Source organism: Archocentrus centrarchus, unplaced genomic scaffold (genome assembly GCF_007364275.1).
Source record: "Archocentrus centrarchus isolate MPI-CPG fArcCen1 unplaced genomic scaffold, fArcCen1 scaffold_24_ctg1, whole genome shotgun sequence".
Taxonomy (NCBI): Eukaryota; Metazoa; Chordata; class Actinopteri; order Cichliformes; family Cichlidae; genus Archocentrus; species Archocentrus centrarchus.
The window spans coordinates 737,581-765,430 of record NW_022060254.1 but is presented as its reverse complement, the minus strand read 5'-3'; the positions used below and the strand labels follow the sequence as shown (position 1 = coordinate 765,430).

Sequence of the window (27,850 nt, the reverse complement as noted above, 5' to 3'; positions counted from 1 at the left end):
TGAAGGACCTTGTCACATAAATGTGCACTCCTGACTGATTGCATGACTTCTTGACAAACCCAGTAATCCTCAAGTGTATTCACATTGTACTTTACTCATTGGGTCTCTATCAGATTTGATCATTCTGATGCATTAACAGTGTGTTTTAGTATGTTTTCCATGAGTCCGTTTAAATCCATGGCAAGATGTATTTGTGCCTTCGCTTATTGTATTTTATGGGAACAACATATTAAATACACCTCAGTAGCAAAATCAACACCTCTCTAACACTGATTAATTATTACAAACTTTATAAATTCAGTATTTGTCACAGACCTCTTGTAGTTGATTACATGATGCGTTAATGAATTTAAGTTCCCATCATTTGTTTTTCTGCATTCTTCAAAGTTTTGTTTTAAATCTGAAACTACATTTTGTTTACGTGATTTTCCTCCTCAGTACAGCATTGCATTTATTTAATAAGTGTAACTGATTTGTGTTACTTCCTTGTTGATTAAACCCGTCTTCCTTCCTGTCGCACCCCTACAGCTTCTGCTTATTTCCATCCACCTTCTGTAACTAGACGAGATCACACTCCACCACGCATTGCTCGGTATACTCTTTCACCAGCTCCACGCTCAAGATGTTGCGGCAGAATTCAGCCATGGGCTTCCAGAGTGGCGGGTCCAGGAACATCTGGCACATCACGTGACCCTTCAAGGTGGCAGTGTGGCGCTGCAAGTGGCACAAGAACTGCTGCCGAGCCAGGTTGAGGTCTTTGCCAAACATGTCAATGTTCAGATAATACCTGGTTTAAAAAAAAAAAAAAAAAAAAGCATCAGTTGACTGTTCTTAAAAGTAAGACTATTTCTAAATGTAAAGAAGGTATTAAAGAAATTATGTGTACTGTGTATAAGATTCTGTCATGGTAGACAGCAGTTAGCACACTTTCTTCAGAACAGTTTTCCCTGTCCCTGTAACCAGTGACATCAATTTGGCCTTATCAATAAGTGAAGGAGGAACACTTACCAGTCATCTCCAATGGGAACCCTGAAAGGAAAGGTACAGAGGCTGGCCACAGTAGGATTGGACACATCATCCACCATCCAGTCAATCTCCTTCTTTAGTAGGATGGCCATGTTACTTTGCAAAATCTTGAATGGCTGCCAGTCTTGAATGATGGTGGCATTAGGGAGGACTCCCTGCATCAGGTCAGTGGTCAGATAAAGCTGGTGGATTGCTGTATGGTCAAGACGCACTGGAGGAGGGCTGGAGCAAAAGGTGGACAGAGTGGACTCATTGGCTCCTTCTAACCCGAGCTCAGAGAGACGCAGCTTGAGGTCTTCAGCTCTAAAGCGCACCAGCAGAATTCCCTGGAGAGAGAGAAGCCAGTGCTGAAAGAGCGAAGAGCCTAAAGAGGCTAATGACATTTTGCTTTCATTTTGTTGGCCGCTAACAACGAGATGTTAAGCATGAGGACAGATCAATGCAGAGGGGTTTTAGGCTGGTTTGCTTTACCTGCTTAGTTATGATGCGGTACTTTTCAAAGTCCTTCGGTCTAAGCTGATCATCGCGGGTCAAGCGGCTCACTTTGACCTCTGGATACTTGGATTTAACCAGCTCAGCGCAAAAGCGTAGCAGCACCCCTGCCACGCCCTTGCCCCTTTCCTGAGGGGCAACACGCAGACCTTCCACCAGCATAGTCTCTCCATCATCAATGACACAAACAGACTCCAGAGCAATCTATCAAGAACAGCAGAAGATGATGACAGACAGAGAATGATAGCCTGTTAGGGTTATCATGATACTAAAACGTCAAACCCCACACCGACACCCAGGAAAATATTTGATACTCAACACCATTTTTGATACTACGGGGAAGATTTTGACCCCAATCCTACAAGAGAAATAATGGAGAATAAAGAAAAAAGTTAATTTTCAACTAATTCTCCCAATTATAAGTGTTTTATTCATTTTACTAATTATTTTGATAATTACATTACAGATTCGTGAAGGTAAAATATATTTTAGAAGCTACTACTAAATAAGGAGTACAACAAACAGCACAATACCTAACACCTCTAAATAATTTAATTATTGTTGAAGATGAGCATTATGGAAAATTTAAGAATGAACTTTGGATAAAGTGTGGGATTAGTTGTGCTAAAATAACGAAGATATAAAAACAGAGCAGTCACTGTGAAACGGATTGTTCCAGTGACTGCCTGCATTTTAAAACTGTCCTACAGCTACTGCAAAATCAGAAACACATTTTAATGAATTATTGTAAAAGTAAAAAAGTTTATCATCTGCCTGCAGCCTCTCTCTCTCACGGCGCTCTGCCTGAGGCATGAATTATGCTTCTGCGTTGGGTTATTGCGGGGCCTACTGTACGTATGTAACCAGAAATCCCCTCTGAACCCTGCATGTAATCAGAGTCCTTGCAAGCTGCATCAACCTGATGTGTAGTTACATTTTTCGAGTGGTGCGCATCAGGTTACATCATGGGGTGGGGGGCACAAATGGCACGAATACCACGCGGTGATACTTTATAGCCATTTATCTTATTCTCATCACAGTTGCTACTGATTGAACTTACCACTTTTCCCTGTTTGCGTGCCAATATTACTGTGCGATTGGTTTCCTGCAGCCAACTGGTGTATCTAGTAGGGAGGTAGTCAAGGCCTCCATAGATGTCCTGGCTCATAGCCATGATGTCATCAAAGTCCTCCTCAGTAGCCACAGCAAACTGAAGGCCTGCCTGGGACAGGGCCTCTGGGAGCTGGGACATTGTCAGGCTGGTATCAATCTTCATCTTGGAACAACTGATAAGATAAAAAATGGAAGAAAGATTATTGTGGATGATATTAAATTGTATTTTGTGTTTCAGAGCAGGATGAAAGCAGAACATAGTAGAGCTCAGGAGCTGTAGTAACTGCTGAATCTTTGCATGTTCACTAGTATCTCCATCCTTGGCAAAGGGGACAAAACATCAATCACTCAACTGCTGGCCACACCAAGAGGCACACATCCATTCTTCCAAGGCACCAACCAAAAGGGAAACTAAACATACATGAGAAGGAGAGTTAAGTGCTGACTGCTTCTGCAATTGGACCACAAGCTTTTGCATTAATTAATGGAAAGGAACTTTGCCCCTGTGCCAGCCATGCATGTAAACCGAGAGGTTAAAAAAAGTAGTGCTGTCTGGGACAGCGGCCAACAGTAGTCATTGTTAATTAATCAAATTATTTAATAGTACATGATGCTACTGTCAGTGCTTTCTCACACACTGTTGGTATGTCCCATTTTGCATTGGGTCTAATTATCTTTGGGTCTATTTGGTCAGTCCTCAGATGCTTTATGGACGCACACAGGTTTTCCATAGGTCCTTTTTTTTCCATTTTAATGAAATTTTATTTAGCAACAGTTCACAAAAACAGCTGCTGAAGGCAAGAACAATGCAGATCCTGGGATGAAACTTCTCTGCCACAACAGCACAGAACACACACAGAGCACCCCCCACTGTGCAACGCCAAAATAAAACACCTCGAAGACTATAAAGTCTTTCTCTTCTGCTTTCTATGAAACATTAAGGAATGTGAAGAACAACAGCTGCAGATAATTCTGAGTGGTGATCATGAATACAAGTCGCCCCAGGGCGCTTCATATTGTAAGGTAAAGACCATCCAATGATTCCATTGTGGTCCCATACAGGAATGGGACAGTTATTCCCGTGGACCAGCTGGGTAGGCATACCAGTCATCACCTGTCAGTCTGTATACAAGAGGTGGAAAAGTCAAGGCTGTGGCAACAGCAAACCACAAGGCCTTGAACTATTACCAAAGCAAGAAACAAGGATTCTATCATTTGTTGGGTACACCTCTAAAAGAACAGGACCGATCTGCCAGTGGGTACAGCCATATGGTGCCTTCCACGGAGGAGCTGTTAATGGGGTTTTACAGTTTACTGGCAGCTGAAAAAAGATGGTTCACAGGGAAAATAAAAGAAATGAAAGTAGTAGAACATACCGGCAGCAGGGTAATACCCAAGGCATAGACTGTACATAATCCTCAGCATACCAACCAACTAGCAACCAGGTTGAAGAAAGTGAGTATATCTTTCCCACGGAGTTATGGCTTCTAAGTACAAATGGCAGACATAGAAGTAGGGGACTCATGTGGTTTTGAAAACACAAAACCACATGAGTCCAGTTCAGCAAGAGGTGTAGCACTTTACACCATGAGCTGAAAGAGGAACTCTAGAGAGTATGCAGAAAGTAAATGCAAAGGTGGCTCCAGTGGTGAATGGAGCTGTACCAGCTCCTGTATACGTGTCCCCACAGTAGCTTCATAGAAACCAGTTTTTGACAGCATTAACAGAGCCTGTCAAGCCTGCTGCCTTTCTCTCTCACTTATACAATATATACATAATATCTACAGCTGGCACATCACTTTTGTGGAAAATTCATAATTTAACAAACTAATAATAAGAAGCTTATTATCTTTCAATATCACAAACTTCTGAAATATACATTTTGCAAATGGAGAACAGCTTCAAATTTTGTAATAGCAGCCCATCGTAAACTAGTGAGTGAAACCTCAAAAATGAACAATAAACACAGTCTGTAGTAAGAATGGACATTGCACCGTGATTTCTTTTTGCTCAACAAATTAGGCCATATTTCTGTATAACAGCTGGATGACATGTGCCTTTGCTGTTTTTATCAATTGAGCAGGTGTGCAGTGGTTAGCACTAGTGGCTCACAGCATTGATCTGGGTTTCTGGGTTTGGACTCTCCTGAGGCTTTTTTGGTTGGAGTTTCACTTCTGCTCTGGTTTCTTCCATCATTCCAAACATGTCCGTGTTACATCTGCTGGTGAGCGGAAATTGGCTTGGATGCTAAATAAATATGGCTTCTATCTAAAGCACTCTGAGTGGCAAGTAAAACTAGAAAAGCACTATATAAATGTCAACCCATTTTAAACTTTTTGTAAGATAACCTTTAAAACATAATATTATTTCTGTTCACTGTTGTCCTGGCTGAACTGAATTATTATAAGTCCTTCGTTATGGCCTGTTTGTTGGGGGTTTGTGATGTGTTTAAGCACTGGAGGAGTGGCCGGTTCGTGTCATAGGGGAATTATTGGTTTGTAGTGTCTAACACAGAAATGTTAGCCATGTTCCAGCAATCTATCAATGGGCCACGTGAGCTGTAAGGGCATTTGCAGAGAAAACACTGTCTGGTCACAGCAGATTCAAACATACACACTGGGGACACTGGAATTTTTCCATCATGCTTTTGAAGCTGTGAGATGAGCTGTCAGGCTTGGCTCGGTACCCTGGTCCTGCCAGTGAGAGTAATGCTATTTTGTTTTTGTGTTGCTGCCTCTCACACACTCATTGATTCACTCTTATCATTCGCTCGTGTTCTTAATGGCTCTCTCTCAGTGGCTGGCATGTACTCCAGACAAAACTGAGAGTAAATGTCAGTACACTCAGTGCACACATAGGTCTAGTATTTAATGATGCCCAAGCCACACGAAGGAGATTTAGAGTTGGCGGTATGAAAACGCACAGTGGAGAAAAAAAAAATGCAACCAAAAGATTCACAAAAACAAGGAACAGACCATGACGTGACTTTATTGGCGAGTCATGGAGAACAAGCAGAACTGTCAGTAAATTCAGTTGAGTTCAGTAAAAAATTAAAAATAAATCTGGCTGTTTGAGGTTATAATTCAATATACACCATTTTTGACCGAGATAAGAATAACTTGAAAAACTATTCCTCTGATTAAAGCCAAGGCATTGGTCCACTTTGGTGCAAACTATGATGTGAACACATTCCTGTAACCATTTATACTCATGGTTGAAGTATGTACAGCTGCAGTAGTTTAAGAAGGAAACCAAGTGGTTACTGAGGTTTCCCTGTGTGCCATCTCCATGCTTCTGCATCCATACATGATTGAAAAGCACCGGTACTGCCATGTGCACCAGGTGACAAACACTGCAATATGCAATACAAGTTGAAATGACACCAAAGCACACTGTCGGCCCAAAGCTGGGATATTTTTGGCACACGCTGCCATTTGCGAGGACACAAATGGCAAACATACATTTTTCTACATTTGAACATATTCAATTCTTTACAGCCAGAGAATAAGCCATGTGGTTGGCACATTGTTGTGCTTCTGCCTTTTTAGCATAGTGTAAAAATACAGCACTCTCAATGCATTGTACAGTGGCCTAGGTAAAACATACTGCGGTTTCTACCCCTGCTAAAACTAATAGCTTCAATCTTTTATTATTATTTTTTAGCAATGCTGATGTTCTTTAACAACCTGTGAGTAAAGCTAAGCAAATATCACATGAATTATCTCCAAAGACATAACTCATAGGATAGTTTAACATTGCAAAATTCAGCACACAAAGTGACACTGATGGGTAATAAGGCAAGTACACTGTGGTGAGCAAAGCCAAATGCAGCATACATTCATCATGAACATACCATTTTCCCTCTGCTAAGAAAGCAAATAAAATTCATTTGCAACATGCTGCCAGCTTTCCACTTTGTTTCCCGACAGTTACACACAAAATTGATCGGACCGTCATACTGTAAAGAACAGGTCTCTTAAGCACCCAAAGAATACAAAACTCAAAGGAACACACCATGGATTCAGTAGGTTATCCTGTTGGTCAAGTGATGAGAACATGGACACCAAAATGATTCATGTCTCCTGGGTACATCCTTGGCTCCAGTGCTTCATGCCAGTAGGCTCCATGTTGATGCAAAGACATTAGCATATCACTCTGTTGCATGATAGCAGGGTCCATTTCTCCCACGCAGCCCCGCCTATACATGAAACAAACCATTGACACACAGGTACCAGAAAATCATTAGTTTGTCAATAATCACCCTGTGCTTGTTGTGATGAAATTAAGACAACTGTGCAATGTACTCCAAGATTGCCACCTACACTCACTGCTTCTGTGTAGGATTAATCAGAATTCAAGAAAGTGCATATTTAAAGCAATGCAGGACAACTCCCCATTTCTATAAACCACACCCAAAATTCAGTGGATATTCTAATGTAACTGTAGACAGGTTGAAAGCCTGTCTACAGTCACCAGACTGTAACAGATAACAAATACACCAGTATTTATAATTTATAATATTTATAATACGTAAAATCACCGCTACTGAAACATACTACAATTTCTTATGTTTTTAATGCAAATTATTAACTAAGGTAATTGCACATTGCCACTAAACTTTGTATCCTTCAACAGACAAACTGACTAGCATCCCTATGTTTTTATTTTATTTTATTTATTTGTTTATTTATTTTTTTGGGGGGGGGTTTATATTTTAAAAAAACAACAACAGTATAACCGATGAACAAGCAATCTCAAAAGGTCAATGAATTCTGTAAGGTTAAGCTGTAAGATGTGTTAAACTTCACAAACTTTAACGTCACAAACGGTAACATCTCACTCTAAATACAGTTAAAATGATCAAAAAGCTTAAAGTGAATCCTATTTCATTTCTATATGTGATTACAAGCCATCTGAGTGCAGCTACACAATTCTTCAGGACCAAAGGAATACACTACAATAAAGATGACTCCATACCAGATGGTTTGTTACAGGACTGGGGTTATAGCTGATGGTAACTCTTACATTTTTTTGGAGATTAAAGAGTTATTGCAAATATGCTATTTGTATCTTGAAGGCATGGAAACCTGGGGTTTTTTCTTACTGTGCAGTGTTTGAAAGCGTTTGGATGTTACAGTGTATAGAAAGCTTTGTGGTGAAAAGAAATCTAAGAAACTTACCCACCAAATAGGTAGCAAGATAAGTAGAAGTGGGCAAAAAAAATCCCTCCACTAGATTGATGAGTATACCACATCTCTTACACCCTATTACCTCCCATTTCTATTCATTTATTTATTTATTTTGCATAGTTTTCAGACCTGTGACAGGCTGGCGACCTGTTCAGGGTGTACCCTGCCTCTCGCCCTATGACAGCTGGGATAGGCTCCAGCCCCCCCGCGACCCTGACCAGGATAAGCGGAAATGAATGGATGGATGGATGGATGGATAGTTTTCAGACAGACTTATCTTTTACCTTTATTTAGACAACTGGCATGGACAGACAGATGGTTAACAAGGTAATAAGGTTGATTATATATATTAATTTTCAGATTAACCCCTTCTATGCTAAGTGGGTCAACCCCACATTTTGGGAGGCCTGAGCACTAAAGTAACTTTACCCCTAATTATCTAAAATCTTATTGAAGATCCCATGACTTTGACAATTGCAAATGTTAGGCCATATGGGTCATCAAAATTAGTGGGACCTTCATGCAGATCTGCAGCAGCACCACCTGGATTTGCTCCATTCATTGACTTTTGGTCCTGCAAGGAGATCAGAATCTCACATTTTCTTACAGGTCCCACAGGTTTCTTTATTATCACTTAATCAGTATTGGATGGATATTGCAAGCCAAAAAAAATTAATTATGGGTACAGAAAAAAAATGGTCCTCAAAGTAGGGTCAGAAGGTGTGGTCAGTGAACTTCCAGTACATTAGCTATGTATATTCTGATACAGGAAGTAGGACTGTTAGATTTATAAAATGAGTCAGAGCAGTTTGTTGTGAAAAGCACAAAATTGAGGCATAATACAAAATCCTCAAAATGAAGCCTTTGGCCAGCATGTGAGGAGTTCTATTTTCTGTAGCAAGATCAGATAAGAATGCATTACTTCAGTGGGTTAACTGTTATTCAAACCAGTATACAGTCTGTTAGAACCCTAAAAAACATGCTGTCTTGGACAAAGCTACTGTTTGTTAGACTAAAGAAATAAATCTAAGAATGAAATACATAAATCTAATTGTCCTACTGGTAGGACTATCAGATGGTCGATGGTTGTAAACCAGTCTCCTTTATTGATGGCCTGCCTGACCCTTGGAATTTTGCTTCCCAGGGTGCAAAGAAACCCATTGAGCCATTTGAGGTCCAGAATGGGATAAAGTCCAGGAACCCATCTGAGGACTTCAGGAGGCCAGCCAGGCTCTGGGAAAAGTCAGGAGGGGAGAGGCTGTTTGGAGTACCTTAGCTGCTTGTTCTTCTCCCCTTCCTTTTCAGCAGTTGTTGTGCCTGCAAAAAGCCTCCAGAAGGGGCCTGAGATCCCCTGGGCCTCATATTGGGATCCCAGGTGTTGGCTGAGGCAAAGAGACCTGGCCCTCTTTAAGACCTTGTTGCACCTAGATAGGCTACCGCACATCTGCCTGCTACTTCATGATAGAAGAGAAGCACCGCCATCTGAAGCTCACACATACAGCTGGAAGCGCCAGAATCTTACTGCACCTAATGAGACAGGTGACGAAAGTCGAGCAACCATTAGCTGCTGGTGAATTCAATTCTCTACACACCAGGTAGGAAGGGCACCTGCACTTGTCAGGGCCATATATGCACAGTCCACTCAAACCTAGATGCAGATGCTGTAAGGTTTTCAGGCAATATCCAGAGCCCTGGCTGCCCTACCAATAACTTTTGCAAAATTGCTTTGGCCTAACTCCATTCTTGAGTACCTTTCCATTTGATTTAACCTGATGATCCTGGAACCTACAGCTGTTTAGACATGGCTCCAAGAGACCTTTCTAACTTGTGTAAATCTGCAATTCTGCTTTTCAGATCTTAAGTGAGTTCCTTGGACCGTTGTTCTGAGCATTAGTCAATCCAATGAGTGCTGTCACACAAATTCTTTTCATACTGACAAAGAGAAACTGCCAGACGTAGTCAGTCATGATCACTAATGAGAAGTTAACAGGCCTTGTCAATTTAAAAAAACATTGTAGAAACATCAGCACCGCTTCTTAAAACTTTAAGTGGGTGTATACTCGAGTGTGTATATATAGTTTTGGCCCTGTGTAGATTTGACAAAAGCCAAGATAAGTTTAAACTTCTATATACAATTGTTGTTTTTTAAAGTCATTAAAGGTGTGCACTTTATAATCACTTCAAAGCCCAAAAGTACATTCATGCCCATGAAGAGCGTATGTAAACTTCTGACCTGTATATATAATGCACCAAATAAGGGCACTGAAATATTTCAGGACTGGATCCAGTTCAAGCTCCATCTGATTTACTGTCACTCACCTGTATCTGCTGACATACCGTATCAGTATAAGGAGAAATTGCAATTATCCTGTTTCCATGCAAAGAATGAGCTGAGTTCTTTCTTCTGGAGTATAGCTATCTTGATTAGGTGGAATTAAAAGTACTCACACAGCCTGCAGCTATGGTTTTATGTACAGAATAAAACTTGAAAAAAATATGGACTTGACTTGAAAATAAAGTTTATTCCAGTTCTAAAAAAAAAACATTCAGGTCTTTTGATTTTAAAATTTCCTTAAATAACTTACTACACTCCCCTCCAAAAGTATTGGAACAGTGAGGCCAATCCCTTTATTTTTGCTGTAGAATGAAAACATTTGGGTTTGACATTAAAAGATGAAACATATGGACTATTTATTTCCAGGTACTTCCATCTGGATCTGATACAGAGTTCAGAAGATGGCACCTTCTGTCTGAGCCCACACATCTTTTTTTGTGATCAAAATATTGGAACAGATAAAATAGATTAAAGTGAATAAGACTGAATATTTAATTGCAAGTCCTTTGCTGCAATAACTGCATCAAGCCTGTGACCCAGTGACATAACTCAACATTTTCATTCTTCTTCTGTGGTGTAGGCTTTCACTGCTGCTTCTTTGTTGGGGGGGGGGGGGGGGGGGGGGGGGGGGGGGGTGTTAATGTCTTCAGTCTCCTCTTTAGCAGCTAAAATGCTCTATAGGGTTTAAGTCTGGATATTGACTGGGCCAGTCTAAAACCTTCCACTTCCTGCCTCCTTTGTAGTGTTGTCAGTGTGTTTGGGGTCATTATCTTGCCGCAATGATGAAGGATCTCCCAGTCCGTTTGGTTGCATCTTTCTTTAAACTGAGAAACAAAATGTTTCTGTCGACTTCTGAGTTCATTGTACTGCTGCCATTATGGTGACATCATCAGTGAAGATCAATGAGCCTGTCCCAGATGAAGCCATGCAGCCCAAGCCATGACATCACCTCCATTGTTTCACAGATGAGCTCGTATGTTTGGGATCTTTTCTTTCTCCAAACTTTAGCCTCTCCATCACCTTGGTAACGGTTCATCAGCCCATAAAACTTTTTCCCAGACTTCCTGAGGCTTCTCTCTGTACTTCTTGGCAAATTCCAGCCTGGCCTTCCTGTTCTTCTTGCTAATTAGTGGTTTGCATCTTCTGCTGAAGCCTCTGTGCTTTTGTTCATGAAGTCTTCTGTGGACAGTAGACTCTGATACCTTCACTCCTGCCCTCTGGAGGTTGTTGCTAACAGCTGTTTAGGGTCTTTCTTTAAAGCACTTACAATGTTTCTGTCATCAGCTGCTGCTGTTTTCTTTGGTCTACCTGTTCCGCACCTGTTACTTAGTACACCAGTGATGACTTTCTTCTTCAGGACCTTCCATATGGTTGTTACTGGCTATGGCTAATGTTTGTGCAATGACTGGTTTTCCATCTTCTCTCAGCGTCACATTTGCTTGTTTTTCATCCACAGACAGCTCTCTGGTTTTCATGTTGGTTACTCCTCTAACTATAAATGCACAGTCTGCACAGGCAAACCCAAATCTGAAACTGAGTGTAGACATTCAACGCGATTTATTGTTTGAATAGTCAGTGTAACAGGACGCACCTGTCAGTCACGTTTGAATACTTTTGCTCACAGGAAAATGGATGGCTTCAGTCAAAAGGTGCTATCTTCTGAATTGTGTGTCAGGTCCAGGTATAAATACCTGCAAATAAAAGCTGAGCTGTTGCTCTTTTGTCTCATATGTTTCATCTTTTAATGTCAAACCCAAATGTTTTCAGTCTACAGCAAAAATAAAGAGATTTGCCTCAGTGATGCAATACTTTTTGAGGGGAGTGTATATGAAGATGCTATCAAGACCAACCCACAATTCTTACACTTACCCAAAAATATGTCACTGTAATTTAGAGTTTAAAAAGCCATCTCTCAGTCATGCAGGCTCTGCAGGCTTGACTGAGAAGTAGACAGGCCCTAAATTTGCAAAGCATATTTAAATATTCAGGTACTTCATACAGGAGACTACTAGGCAACTCTTGCAATACAGTATCAACAGTTTCTTTACACACTCCCGACTACCACTGCTAGTCCTCAGCAAACACACATGCCAAAACTTTTAATATTCTCTTAGTCTTTCTGTCTACTTGTGACATAGTACTATGTCACAAGTGTAGCTTACATTCCAGATCCAAGAGGTATGCATCTAGCTACCGGAAGATTATAGCAAAGACCGCTTGAGTCAATGATAAGAAAAGCTCCAATAGAGCATTTTTTTCCATGCAGTGGTTTGGAGTTACACAAGCTAGCCTCAATATTAAAAGCACTGACAGATGACATAAATAATATTTATCATCTCACTGCAATGCTATGTTCTGCTGGAAAACCTTGGGTTCTGGCATTTGTGCAGATTTTACTTTGACACATACAATGCACCTAAAGACTACTGAAGATCAAGCACACCTCCACATGCTAACAGTGCTCCCTGATGGCAGCCGCCTGTTTCAGAGACACTGTGCGCCGACTGCTGGAAGAAAAGAAACACAACAAAGACTCCCCAGATCCTAATCTAACTGAGGATCTGTGGGATCCAACAGAAGAAGGCCATTCCACATCCCAAAGTCATTGACATCCCAGCTGTCAATGTTCCACAGCACACAACACCCTCAAGATATCTCAATACCCATGCACTGTTTTGACAACACAAGGAGGTCCTACACAATACTAACCCTATAAAGCCAAACGTGTCATCGGGAACAGAGCGTACTTCAAATATCCCTCTGTTCGTGGACTTCTGGCAACAATTACCGTAATAACCTTATGTTGTCTGTGAAGCGCAATTTCTCAGCTTTCAGAAACCATTTGAATTTTTTCGATAGGACAAACGGTATTTATGGTAATTCAAAGTGCATTTGATAAGACATCTCAGCGGTGATACGCTCGTGTTAACCAGTTGTTCATTGCAGGCAAGGGCAGGTCACAGGTGCATCTAGTTAAAGTTTCTTTAACTGGAAACTTTAACTTTATAATTAAAGTTAAAGGAATACTCGGCTCTACGGAGCTGACTCTTTGTCAGCCTGGCTACAGTGCTGAAAAGAAACCTGGGGTTGTTCTTATTTTCTTCAGTCAGTGATGAATAGTAAGATGTCCTAGCTTTAAGGAGGGTTTTAATGTATAGAGCAACACTCTTCTTCCAGGCTAAATGAATTTAGACTAAACTAATTTAGAAATTAGTGAAACGCCATTTCCTGTCTAGCTTATGGGTTATCTGCTTTAAGCACGGTGGTCCCATAGAGAGCCCCAAAATAGAAAAGATCCCAAAACATTTTGTGTTTAAAAGTTTTATTTTTTTGGTAAATGGAAATAGAACAGAAACTTTTATTGTGTTCAAGGTTTTAGGGGCCATTGGATCCATTCTTGAAGGGAAAAGCACAAGACCTTTTCCCCTGTTTTTCCTGGAAATAAAGAAACACATATTATGCTATGAATTTTGACATTTGTCAGCAATTAGTTACCAAACATAAAAATCAAAAAGCACACTTTACAGATTTTTTACCTTACCTGGGCAAGAACTGTGGAGTCCTGCAACCAGCATCAGAGAAAGCATCAATCCGCTAAGCATTACCTTCCCCAAGCACTCACTGAATCTCTTTAGCATATGTGTTAAATGGTTTAAGGCCACCACCTGTACAACATAGCACTGGTAATGGATAATGGGTTATCTAATACGGCATGCATAATTCAGAAAAGGGTATATAGGGTTACCACTTTCCACAGTTGTTTCCTTGGGATCTGCAATCTGTTGATTAGCTTTTAAGATTAATGAGTTTACAAAACAAAAGTGCAAAGTAAATGGAGTGGTTCTTATGTAGTGCTTTTCTACTCTGAGTACTCATTCACCCATTCATACACACATTCATACATTCATATGCTTTAACAGTCACACAGCCACAGTAAGGGTTCAGTATCTTGCCCACGGATACTTTGGCATACAGACTGGAGCAGCCGGGGATCGAACTAATCTTAAGCCAGAAATATTTTTGCTTCCATTTCTTTCAATCTTTTTTTTCTGTGCTTCACAACTTTACTCTTATGTGTTGGTCAAAGGCTGATTAAGCTACAATTAGTGCTCAAGTGTTTCATTTAATTAGACCACTGAGTAAGAAGTCACAGTCATGCAGGGTTTTAACTGAAGTAATGGAATTGAATGCCTTAATTCTTTATGACACAGACTCAACAGGTGCTGGAAACATCCATCCCTCAGAGATTTTGGAGTTGCTGTACATTTGTCAGCTGCACATCCTCTGTGCAAATCTCTCAATCCACCACATTCCAAAGGTGCTCTATTGACTGAGATCTGGCGACTGTGGAGGGCATTTCAGTTCAGTGAATTCACTGTCATCTTCAAGAAAAACATTTCAGCTGGTTTGAGCTTCATGTCATGGCATGCTATCCTGCTGGAAACTTAACAACAAGTATACTATGGTCATGAGCTATGGCATTTAAACGAGGCTCAAGCATCTGTGTAGATTCTCAGTCATCCAGGTCATGGTAGTCTCAGTGTCTTACCTCTTATCAGAGAGGCTTCGTTGGTTCTAAAATCAAAAGGTGGAGAGTGCTGGGTATTTAAACCCTAGTGTGAGACCTTGCCCCACTGTCATGTGGTGTGAGTGGGAGTTGAGGAGCCTGGAAAGGGATCTCAAAACTGCATTGTAAGAGGCTAGCCACTGGTGTCGTAAGGATCAATGACGGCCATTCACAGTGGACATAGATGGCCTGTTTTATTCCTCTTTCAAACCACCTGTCTTCCTGGGTCAGAATGTGAACACTGACATCCTCGAAGGAGTGACCTTTATCCTTTAGGTGCAGATGTACAGCTGAGTCTTGCCCCATCAAGGTGGCTCTTCTATGTTGTGCCATGTGTTTGTGCAGTGGCTTTTTGGGCTGGTTCTTATATAATGCTTTTCTACTCTACTTGAGCACTCAAAGCACTTTATGCAACCTGCCTCATTCACCCATTCATGCAAGCAATTTCTTCCATATTTGAGTGCTTTCTATCTAACATTCACACTCCAATGAACACATCAGAGAGTAACTTGGGGCTCAGTATTTTGCCCAAGGATACTTTGGCATGCAGACTGGGGTAGCCAGGGATCGTAGACCTGCTCTACCTCCTGAGCTACAGCCACCCTATTCAGCACACAGTATTCCCAGGCGATCGCCATCCAAGTTCTAATCAGGCCCAACCCTGCTTAGTTTCTGAGATTAGACAAGATTGGGTGTATTGACTATACACTATGTTGCTTAGTTTGTATTTGGGAGTTTTTGCACTTGGGATGAACCAGTTTTTGTCTTAGAGTGTGGCTGAGTCTGAAGCACACTGGGGTATCATACTTGGAGAAAAATCTCCTGAGTTTCTCTAACAAACCTGCTACATAAGGGATGACAATGGTGTTCTGGTTGTCATTCTCTTTCGCCCTAGTTGGTGTCTGACCTTCTTTCTTGCTTTCTGACCAGTGTTGCAGGGTCCTGATCACCCCAAGTTTATGTTCCAGTGGGTGGTGGGAGTCAAAGATAGGTACTGGTCTGTGTGTGTGGACTTCTGGTAAACTTCAATGTTGAGGCTTCCATCCTCCCCAATGAGCACAGCACAGTCCAAGAACAGTAACCTATTATGCCTGGTGTCCTCCCCTGGTGAACTTAATGTCTCAGAAGCAGACACCCCCCACTACGGTTTAAATACCTGGGACTCTCCACCTTTTGGTTTTAGAACTGAAGAAGCCTCTTGCATAAGAGATTAAATGTCTTCAAAAAATGATGTCTTCAAAAAAGTCCAGTCGCCTTTTTCAAGGCTCAGGTGGTATACTAGCCAAAACCACTGATACCACACAGGATGAGCCCATCCTTTTGTGTTGTTTATGCCAAATTCTGACCCTACAATCTGAAATGGAGACTCTGGAGACTGTTCCAATCTTTCAGTGTCCAATTTTAATGAGCCACAGTCTCAGTTTCTTTTTCTTAGCTGACAGGTCTGGCACCCAGTGAGGTTTGCTGGTGCCATAGCACATCTGCTACAAGATACAATGTTCTATGCATGAAGATGCCTTTCTGCATACTGTGGTTGTAGCAAATGTTTATTTGAGTCACTGCTGCCCTGCTATCAGCTTGCAGCAATCTGGCCATTCTCCTCTGACATCTGCCATCAGCAACACATTTTCCACCAGAGAACTGCCACTCACTAGATATCTTCTATTTTTCGGACCATTCTCTGTAAACCATAGAGGTGATTGTGTGGGAAAATCCCAGCAGAGCAGCAGTTTCTGAAATACTGAGACCAGCCTGTCTGGCACCAAAAACCGTGCTACATTCAAAGTCACTTAAATCATCTTTTTTTCCCAGCAGAATCCATTCATGGACAATTCTATCAAATGGAACAAGAGCCATAACTTTATCGATTACTTATGATGAACCATCACAGACACCAAGGTGGGATGATGGAAGCAGGTGACACAGAGTCATAGTATTAAGCAGCATTTTAAATATTATTTTATTTCTAATTATTATGTATGCATGGATATGTTCGCATAATTACATACGGGACATGGTAATATGAGTTTTCTTAATGATTGCATGTCATCTTTATATGTCATAATGATAATTTATAACTTCACACTGAGAAAATCTCTGAAGCAATCAGATTTCTCCTTCAGAGACTGGTTTCTTGTTCAAGGGATGTTTACAAACAAAGCCAATGCTTCTGGCAAAAACTGCTTGTCTATAAAATGAATGAGGGTCGTAGGGGGGAGGAGACGGGGGAATGTGTGTGTTGTAGGGGGGGGGGGGGGGGGCGTGGATTATGTGTCATTACAGCCACAGCTGTCAGCGGACGTAATAAATATGATGAAACTGTGGAAGGCGAGAGGACAGCGAGAATGAGGGCTTTGTGTTTTGTATTTCTGTGTCTCCTCTGTCCAGTTTCAGAGAGAGGGAGGGAGTGAGTTAAGCAGTCCATTCACAGATTTAGCAAAGCCCTGTTTGACATTGCAGCAGTGCATCACAAGTGAGGAATATTTACAAGCAAGACCCCCCTCCATCTCCTCTTGGTTTTTCTTTCCATTTAAGCCTTAACACTTATCTCAAGTCCTTCCTCTGTCAAACCTCAGCCTCCCCTGAACCATCTGTTCAGCTCTTTTAAAAAACCTCCACTCCTCTCCCTTCTTTCAATCCTACCATCCCCCTCTCATCTTTCCTCTCTCTTAGCCTCTCTTTGGCCTCTCCTCTGCACTGCAGCGCCTGTACAGCCATTAATCTCCAAGGACAACATTGTGTGTGTGTGTGTGTGTGTGTGTGTGTGTGTGTGTGTGTGTGTGTGTGTGTGTGTGTGTGTGTGTGTGATATGGCCTGGGCAGGCTTGGGATTTGTGTGTTCCACCCCCCACCCTCCCCCTTTCTCTCTTCTGTCTCTGAGATGCAGGTGGATTTGTGGGCACGAGCTCCTCCAAATCATCCTTCTCACACCTCTTCTGAATAACCTCACCAACCTCATGGTATTTAACTTCCTGGTGACAATCAGGCCCTCTTGGTTATCTGCTAGTGTCTGTGTTTGTGTCCAGTAACCCTGAGTCAAGTTTAGCCTCAGAAACTTGTTCCTCTCAGGAGCACACCACCAGCCACTTACCTCTTAATCCACATCTAGAATCCCAAATCTGTGAAGAGAAGGTCACCACATGCTTGCCCACTCTGGACTATTGTTCCGCACTGCAATTTGGAAACCTGCCCACTTTCCGGTAACCCCTCCAAAGTCCCCACCCACCACCCCCACCCCCACCCAGCAAACAGATTACACTTAGCCTCATCTGTTCGCTCACAGGTTATTCATTGGGTCCACATCACCAAGTTTGCCTACCACTCTAGTATAAGCCGTACCATCTCTTTGTTAAAACGCTCTTTCTTGTGGCCGACCTTAGACACCCAAGAATATGTTCAACCTTGTTCTTTATGTGCCAGCGGTAAGACTAGTTCACAGTCACTCTCACATCTCCTACACCCATTCCCCACTCCCAGTCATCCATGGTCACATATTGCACTAGAGTTTGACACAGGTCATCATCAATTCAGCTAATTGCATAGCCCTACCAAAACTCCCCTCAGTCCCTAAAACCGCTCATCTCCTAGTACACGTTTTCTGTCTCCAAAGCATCCCCACTGATATTGCTTCATCTCAAGTGTGGAAGGCATCCTGTGAAGCTTTAGGTGCCAAAGTCACTCCATCCTCCGGTTTTCACCGTCAGTCAAACAGAAAGATAGTTTGAAGCATGCAGAGCTGCTTCTAACTCCTGGTTGGCATCTCTTCCTCAAATCCCTCATCTTGGAGTACACACCTCCCCTGGATAGAATATGCTGACAACACTCTTACTTCCTCTGCCTCAGGATTGTCACCCTTTGAAGCCTCTTTAGGGTATCAGCCACCATTGTTTCCCATTCAGGAAGGAGAAGTGACAATCTTAAGATCCATCCCGCAGTCCATCTTTCACAAATTAAACCATTCTCTTCCTTTTGTTCCACATTCATTCTCCATTAACTATTATCTACATTTCAATAATCCTTTTAAAACCATTCCTGGTGTGCTCACTCTAAATCCAGAGTCCAACTTTTCCTTAAATATGATTACGTGTGTGTATGTTGTGGGAACCTGAATCTGATTGTGCAGTCACATCATTTACATTATGGGGACAAAACCAAATTCCCAGAATGTAACCATTACATTTAAAGGTGAAGACCTGTGAAAGCTGAAAGTTCAGTTTGGGTTTCATGCATGTGAGAGCCCTGCAAGACCTGCACAATTCACAATGCACAATGCACAATGTACAATGCAAGAAACAATCATTGCTCACAGAGATTCTTAAAAGCTTAATGGCTCTTAAAACACTGGGGAAAAGCAGTAGATTAAGCTGGGCTGATCAAACACTAAGGCCTGACAGACTCAGCATTTATAAAACTTCATTTTTCAAATCTTCAAATACATTTATTTGATATAAACCATATTAGACAGTCTATACCATCCTCAGACAGCTATCCTTTGGAGTGGCTGTAGCTCAGGAGGCAGAGCAGGTCACTGACAAATCGTAAGGTCGGTTCAATCCCCGGCTGTCCAGTCTGCATGCCAAAGAACACCAAGTTGCTCTTCAATGTGTTCATTGGAGTGTGAATGTTAGATAGAAAGCACTTAGATGTTGTAAAAAGTGCTGGTGTAAATGGGTGAATGAGGCATGCTGTATAAATCACTGTGAGTGTTCAAGTAGGGTAGAAAAGTGCTATATAAGAACCAGTCCGCTAACATTTACAAAAATAACCAGAGTAAATACAAAATGCAGGTTTTAGATTATGTTTTAATTTATTAAGGGGAAAAGCTAACCGGGAGTGGAAGCCATCATTCACCAGTTCAATAGTGCTGCTTCAGGACCTGGATGACTTGCCATAGTTGATGGAACCATGAATTCTGCTGTCTACCAGAAAATCGTGAAGGAGAATGTCTTGCCATCAGTTTTTGCTCCAAAGCACAAGGGCACTTGGGTTGTACAGCAGGACAGTGACCCAAACCCCCCCAGCAAGTCCTGAATGGCTAAAAAACAAAATGAAGGTTTTGGAGTGGCCTAATCAAATTCCAGACTTAAATCCCATTGAGATGCTTTGGCATGACCTTAAACAGACCATTCATGCTCAAAAACCCTCCAGTGTGGCTGAATTCAAACAACTTTGCAAAGAACAGTGGGCCAAAATTCCTCTAGTGCAATGTGAAATACTCAGTGCAAACACTTGATTGCAGTTCTTGCTAAGGGCAGCACAACCAGTTGTTAGGTTTCAGGGGTTTAAGGCCAGGGAGGTTTAGATAGCTTCTTTCCCTTAACAAATGAAATCATCATTTAAAAACTGCATTTTGTATTTACTCAAGTTTGTTTAATATTAAAATTTATTTGATGATCTGAAACATGTAAGTGTTTCAGATGCTTTTTCACAGAACTGTATATTACAACTACAGCTTTATTTCTTATAATGAGAGAATATGTGATCTGTCAGGTGGGTGATAATAAGGGAAGTGAGTGATGGGATTGATTAAGACTCAAAAGTTGTGTCATATCCACATATCCGGATCATATCCTGATCAAATGTTACACATCTATAGTGATATGTTTCTTACTGCTACAAATGAGGATGTTGTGTCTTTTTCCAGCTGAGATGTGGCCAAAATCGTGCTCCACAACTGAGTACCGAATATCAGATGAATCTGATATCTGGTTTTGAGGGAGATATCATTTTAAAAAATAAATAAAAAATCCCTGTCTTTAACACAGGGATTTTTTATTTATTTATTTTTTACCTTGACCTTGAACCAATTATGGCAAAAATGTAATCAGGTGATCTAGTTGTGACTGGCCACCTTGTGTGCAAATTTAGTATGAATGGGACTGGTAGTGTTGCTGTAATATTGGTAAATAAACAGACAACCAGGCACCCCCCTCCTGGGGGCTGGGTAACTGGAAAAACCCTTAAGCGTGAGGTATCTGTCTGGCTCATTATGTCATGCTGCCCAAACTAATACTATAAAGGTCTCAAAGTCACTCAAAGCAGGCATAAATCAATTTACTGCACTTATGCAAGCGCGATACAAATGGTCACATGATCACTTATAAAACATACTGCCCTATTAGACACTGGTTTGCAGTCACTGGTGATGAGATGTGGGTAAAGCAGGGTGGGCTAAAAGTATTAGCTCATCATTATGACACAGCATGACTCCACAAGCTGTGCACACTGAGTTTACCACTAACCTGTTAGGATCTTACACGATGACATGCTTAACCAACTGCAACCAGAGTAGTAGAATATGAGCAGACGCTTGTGCCCATCCCCCTCCTGCGCGCACATCGACTGCCGGTGTTAGAGGCAAAGAGACTAGACTGCGTAGGTAAATGTGTTGACAAAAGTGGATGTCCATGTTGTGTTTCCCTATTTTTTCTCTCCCTTGCATGATTAATACAATAATGCCTCCACTCTTTCAATTCCAAATACCAAGCTGTCAAAAGAGATCAGTTCATATCAGACCCCCTCCCCCCACCCCAGCATCCATAAAAGCTACATGGCAGCATTTCATGGCAGTGTTTCACTTCATTCATTAACAGCATGCATGGAAAATATCACAACATCCCTCATGTAGAGAGGAATATATTAAAACGCACCTGTTCAATCACAAAAAATGCAAGAACTGATAGTGTTATATTTCTGGGGATCAAATGACAGTGGCTCACTGATAAAGCAGAGCTAATTATGATATTGGACTATTTCAGTGCACTGCATTAGGTTAACAGAATCTGAGGGGGTGTACTACGAAGCAAAATTAAAGGCTTAGCAAGTTACTGTATGTCAAGCTTAAAGTCAGAAAAGTGGCTCTCACTTTACCTAGCTAAATCACTGTGCTAACTTAATGTGAACACACAACCTGGTTGGGAGCAGGTTCATTTTAAAATCATCTGGAAGTGCCACTTTTTGGTTCTTTTACTTGCAACATGTTTTAAGTGCAATACAGATCCTCTGCTGGGAGGATATGGTTTATATGCACATTGTCACAGGAATGTGCATGTATTAATTTGGTTATGCAGAAAATATTTTTACAGCTGGTTGCTGCTAAGTCTCTTTTACACTGCTAGAATTGTCACTACTAGAAGACACGCAAAGAATAGCTGTTCAATGAATTAAATGCATTTCACTTTGATCTGCTGACAAACTAAAGCAGTTTCCCCGTCTTATATACTAGGCTGTGGGACAGTAAGCTTTAAGTAAGTTTTCATTTTTGCATTCATGCAATTTAAAGTTCCAGAGCTCGAATGTGCAGCCATCACCTTAGAGACAAACAGCAACTCTGAGAATGCACTCAGGGTTAAAATAATTAACTTGAAATACTTATTTTACCGCTCTGTGCACTAAATCACCACATTAACAATTTTCTGCAGCATTAAGCTCTTTGTCTTATTTGCAGTAGTGTTGCATTTTTTGTGTTCTTTATAGATTGTTAATCCCATAACATCTCTGATTGGAGTAGGCGGCACTCATGGGGATCATTTTGTGCCGTAGTAGAGTCACATGACTCGTAAAACGCCCATTTGTATGTGAGCGGGCACAGAGCCTGAAGCACTGTGAGACCTGCTATTTTCAAATGGGGTTTTAGGTTGTCGAGCCAGTTAATGCAAAGAAAGCCAGGCTGTGTTGAACTTTAGTCGTCGAATACGTCTCTGCTTTCATTATCGTCATTTAAACTAGTTGCAAGTGAAAATTCAAACTAAAAAGCAAATAAATAACTAAATAAACTGACTCCACATTAGACTTAAAAGTTACACTTTTGGCTGAAGTCTTCTTGTTCAAATTGGAAACACCATACAGCTGTAGACAAACGTTTACCTACACTCACGATGGGCATGATTGTTGTGGTAATTCTGGGCTTTCAATGGTGTATCTGAACTTATTGTGATGCCTGATAGTTCTGAAAAACAAAAACATCTGCAGCATGTTAGTACGAATAGTTGGTAAATTTGTGCATAAGTCTTTAAAATTTACAACTTATATTTGTATTTTAAGTTATAAAAAAAATTTTATTGAACATGTCTGTGGTTTTCACAGTAAAAAAATAACTTTTTTCTTCTTAATTTTGAATTTATTAATGTATTAATGTGTTAATACAGTATGTCAGAATGAAGAAATAACTGTACAGTCACACATGTAAGTTTATGCTGAAAAAAACGATATCAAACAAGGCAAGGTAAACAGCTTTTAAGGTGAAATATAAAGGTGAAATCCAAAGAAATCAATAGCAGCCAATTCTACCCTAGACCCCACAGGTTTAATTAGATGCCTGTGTTATGCCACCTTTCCACTAGTACCTACTCAGCACTGCTCGACTCGACTCGGCACGGTTTGTAGCCTTTTCCATTAGTACCTGGTACGAGGTACTTTTTTAGTACCCACTCATCCAAGGCGATCCAAAAATGTGACGTCAAAGAACAGCATGCCACTGATTGGCCAGGGAGTGTCATCATGACAGTGTCATGACAGTGACTCCTTCACCAGGAATCAACTGCGTCATTTTTAAAACCCGACAGCAAGAAAAAGCAGGCACGCAAAGCGCTGGGAAGCTCGGTTGAATGCCCAGACCGATGGTTTGCAACAAGAGGGCCATCTGAAACATGCACACAGCATACATATTATAATACTTAACAATGATAACCTTCGTCCATTAAAATATTGTACGGGGGGACTTATGCATGATGATGATAGTAAACTAGCATTAGCTACCGTTAGCTTGCCTCTATCTATCTATCCATTGCTGCGTTGTGTTTGAGTCGCATACAAATTATGTCAAGAGACTGCTGCCTGCGTCGCTATATCGACTCCACCCACAATGAGGTGTTACTCAATTGTAATGGAAGCAAAACAAGACCATGGCGAGTCGACGCGCTGAGTAGGTTTTAGTGGAAACGCGGCAATAGAAGCCTTCATGGGTCCACTTGGTTCCTTGCAACCAAAATGTAGCCCTGTACCCAAGTAAGAATCAGATTTTGTGTCAGTATGCTCAATTCACTTATAATATTATTTTATTCCAGGTTTAATTAATGACATAAACATGACATAGGGCCAACGTTGTTCTGTTTCTGCTGCATGCGAATATAAAACAAATGTTTTCTTCAGATGTCAGATGCTGTTTTTAGCTTGTTTGTTTCCTCTAAGCAAATCGATTGCATTACATTTAAGTCAGTAGAAATTCTGCATGAACACATACCTCCCAACATATCAAAACGGATGTGACATCACAACATTTTAACAATGTAATTCTCTACTAACCTGAATTATTGTAACCAATGACCTCTATTTTGCTAAAAGTATGTTTGATATTTATTATGAAAAGGGAAACCTATCCATAAGCAATCTTTGTGCAGTTGCAAATGCCTCATGGAGCCATCTCTCCATTTTGAGCACACATATGTACTGTAGCATAGCAGCTATGTAGAGTCCAGATGGGCCACCAAACAGACCGTTCCAACATCCACCCATCCATTTCCTTCCACTCCAATTGAAGGGCATGGTTGGGCTGGAGCCTATCCCAGCTGTTCCAGGGCAAGAGGCAGGGTGCACCCTGAACAGGTCATCAGCATACCACGGGGCTAACACAGAGAGACAGGCTATCTAACCAGTCACATCACACCTGCAGCCAATTTAGATTCGCCAATTAAACATGCATGTCTTTGGACTGTCGGAGGAACCCGGGGTACCCGGAGAAAGCCCACACAGATACAGGGAGAACCTGCAAATTCCTCATTCCAACATGCCAGTTCATACCAGTGTTAATATGCTTCATAATATGTAACAGTGCAAAAATAATTTTGGAATATCTTATGCCGTGTAATACAGTGTGCTACTGAATCTTCATGATGAATGTTATATGAATACAAGACAACACAGACGTACTGTTTTGAGTGAATAACTATCACCAGTAGTTTGTGTCCAGTAATGCAACTTGCATCTCAGTTCATAGTTAAAGATCGAACCCCTGGTCCTTTGACTCCATTTCAGAGGGCTACTCAATAAAGAGCACTGGCAAAGAGTGATGGGAGAGGTAATGAGATAAGCCTCACATCTGTTAATGTTGCATGAGTCTCATGTATCTAATGACATCTGTGGTATAGGGTAAGCTAGACTAGACAGACATCTTGATCTTGTCTTCTCATTTGACACAAAAAAAAAGTTGCTACTATAACCTTGACTGCCTGCTTGCAATGTTGGCCACAGTGGTTGGCTTGTTGGATGGACTGACATCTTCATGTCACGTTGTGTTTGCTTTTCAGGCTAAATGCCTATCATGTGACCATTCAGATACACACACAAGCCTTCACATAGATGTCATTATAAAATGCAGAATTGAGCTCTCTTAAGGATTTAACAGCAACATGGACAAGAGGGTCAGCAATGGTTGGAACACTGTTGGATTATTTCGTGGTAATATCCGTTCTCAAAAAAAGGCCTCTTTCGACACCCTTAACCCCCCCATCCCCCATCTGCAGGTAAATACTGCAGCTCCCACAGAACACAAATCCCCGGCTGGGAGATTTAAAATCACGTTTATACAGGATCTTATATAATTTGAGCCCTTGTGTCTGCTGGTAACTGATTTTTTTTTTTTTTTAAAGAGAGAGGCATGAATAACAAAGCCTACCACACAGCTGCAGACTTCATATTCATTTTCAACAGACACAAGCTTTTTGTTGTCCCAGTTTAGCATAGCTGAGGGTGACAGTGCACACCTTTGATAACTGGTGATGACAAGCTGAGTTTTCAATATCTTGGAAGTGTATATAGGAAAGATATGCTTGATTCTTTTCACACAGCCCATCCCTGCTATCTGCTCCTGCTATTGACACAGATCTATGAATAGAAAGGGCCATTCTTTAATTCAGTTTCGTGTAATGAGTGTTACAGCCCCACTGGGTCATCTCTTTTTTCGTTTTTTCTTTTTTTTTTTTTGGTAGTTTTATCCAGGATGACATTCAGCACCATATAATAGAAAGGGTGGTGTAGAATAGAGATACACTACATGAATATGACCTTATTTTCTACCCAGTGTGCCGCTTGGAAAATAAATGAACAATAGAGTAGAAAATGTAGCGATCTTCCTATGGCAAGTTCTGGATCAAGACCTGCAGATCTGACCGAGCATCAAACCTTCTGGATAAGTCTCTGGATAGCTGGATTTAAAACGAGGACCTCGAAGACCTTGCAATGTCGCAAACAGATGCAAATCTCATCGACACTAATCCTTAATAAATAACTGCTTCTGTAATTATGCTCATATTAGCAGAAACAGAAAATATCATCATATATCACCTGGAGGTTCAAATCAAACTACAGACTAAAATTATTCAAGTCTTTTAACTGAAAGGGACTATCAAAGCTAAATATACTGAATGATTTATGACCTTAGATACAAGTGTAATTCTGGCAAGCAATTCCTATTTTATTTAATTAATGTTTAATGAATCAAAACAAAATTATTGATTTTGATATACGACACCAGGTTCGTGTCAGTGTATCAGCCGGACTGGTTTGAAAGGGAGAATTTCACAATGTGCTGCATTAAAGAAACATAAAAAACATCTAAGCTGTCACAAATCCTATTAACCAGCAAGAAGGCCACCTACTATTAAATGAACAATAATAATAATGACAATAACTAAAGCCCTAATTTAATTACTTTAATGCTGAATTCAATTAAGGTAGGCATATCAACCTGCTTTAATGCTAAGTGTGAGGGTCACATGGAACAGTGCAGCAGTGGGTGCATCTCTGCACACAGTGTGAGTAAGACAGTTTTACACACTGCCGGTGAGAGTCACAGCTAATGTCCTTCACACACAGCAGAGTCTGATCTAACTACTATCCATAATTAGTGGAGAGACAAAATAAAATAAAAAACCAGTGCAACTATGTTGCCATGAATTATTTGACTAATTTCATACACACATTTCTTACATTAATACTTTAAGATACTTAAAGGCTTTAACCCCTTATGCATTGGGAGTTGATTCAGTTTGAGCATATTCTCATTATGCTTATTATATATATGTCTATAAGGATTAATGGAATTAGACTAAACATGTTCGTACTGACCTGCCATGTAATAAAACGCATATTAGAAATTATAAGCGAGAAAACCCCCAGAGAAGTCTAAATAATCAAACAAAGTCTCTCTTGTCATCTTTAAGAGCCTACTATATATTTAAAATGGAATATGCAATTTTTGGTGGGGAAAAAACGGTGGGATTGTCACTGCTGTCAGACTTTCTCTGGTGCTGGCTGTGAAAAAGTGAAATTGTTTGGCTAAAAAAAAAAAAAAAAAAGCTGAGGAGAGATCGGAGATCGATATTAATCAACTCATTCTGGACTTCTTTTTTTTTTTTTTTTTTTTTTTTTAAATCTGGTCTATTTCTGAACATCCAATTAATTTTCTAAAATTAACTATGGGCTTTTATTTTGAAATTTTCCGTGCGTTAAAAACATCGGTTGATTAGTCCCCTCCAGCCCTGCAGCTGACTTGAACGGGGACAGATTTTTGCGGAAAAATTATTTAAAAATAAAAAAAAAAAAACAAGAAAACGTACGTCCGCCGCCGCCGTTTGATTTGGTGAGCGGTGTCTCAAGGACGAGATATGCGTCGAAGAGTAGATATGCGTCAAGGACCTATATTAATAATTATTATTATTATAATTATAATTATATTGACGCAGAGCATAACAGTGGGATTGCTTGCTTTGAAATAATACCACCAAAAATGTGATACTGCATTACTGCCCATTAAAATAAATCCCATCCATGCAAGACGTCATAATAAAGCGAGCTGGCCTGCTGAGCACCGCGCGCTCGGCAGCCCGTATAGGATGGTAGTATAGGCTGGTAATTTTCCTTCAGACAACATGCAGGACAGCGCAGAGCTCGCATCTGCCGCCGAGCCTTCGGCCTGAAACTCTGCGGGTCTTACCACGGATGATGGCCAACAGTAGCGTCCTTGGTGTCGGTGTTCGGAGGAGTCAGGATGGCTGATGGTGTCACGGCCAATTTGCGAGCTGAATAGTTCCACCGATGAATGAAAGCCACAGACCGGCCGGTGTCGGTGATT

At 40.9% G+C, this 27,850-nt stretch overlaps 1 protein-coding gene across 2 annotated transcripts; it reads right to left on the bottom strand.

Moving 5' to 3' along the window:
- Positions 1-74: 74 nt before the first annotated feature.
- LOC115775703 (histidine N-acetyltransferase) lies at positions 75-27,850 on the bottom strand. Of its 2 annotated transcripts, XM_030723178.1 has the most exons (6): positions 27,713-27,850; positions 6,646-6,829; positions 2,579-2,804; positions 1,498-1,722; positions 1,009-1,352; positions 75-787 (listed from the first exon to the last, which is right to left on the bottom strand). In XM_030723178.1, exons 2-6 carry the CDS (start codon positions 6,687-6,689, stop codon positions 559-561), a joined length of 1,068 nt encoding a protein of 355 aa, XP_030579038.1. In that variant the 5' UTR covers positions 6,690-6,829; positions 27,713-27,850; the 3' UTR covers positions 75-558. The 2 variants fall into 2 exon arrangements, with proteins under 2 accessions (XP_030579038.1, XP_030579039.1); XM_030723179.1 differs by lacking the exon at positions 6,646-6,829.

Excerpts from the sequence above, each read along its gene's own strand:
- LOC115775703 (XM_030723178.1), bottom strand. The coding sequence starts at position 6,689 with ATGTTCTCATCACTTGACCAACAGGATAACCTACTGAATCCATG. Across the intron at positions 2,805-6,645 it reads GATAACCTACTGAATCCATG|TTGTTCCAAGATGAAGATTG; the intron begins GTGTGTTCCTTT and ends TTATCTTATCAG. Across the intron at positions 788-1,008 it reads GTTCCCATTGGAGATGACTG|GTATTATCTGAACATTGACA; the intron begins GTAAGTGTTCCT and ends TTTTTAAACCAG.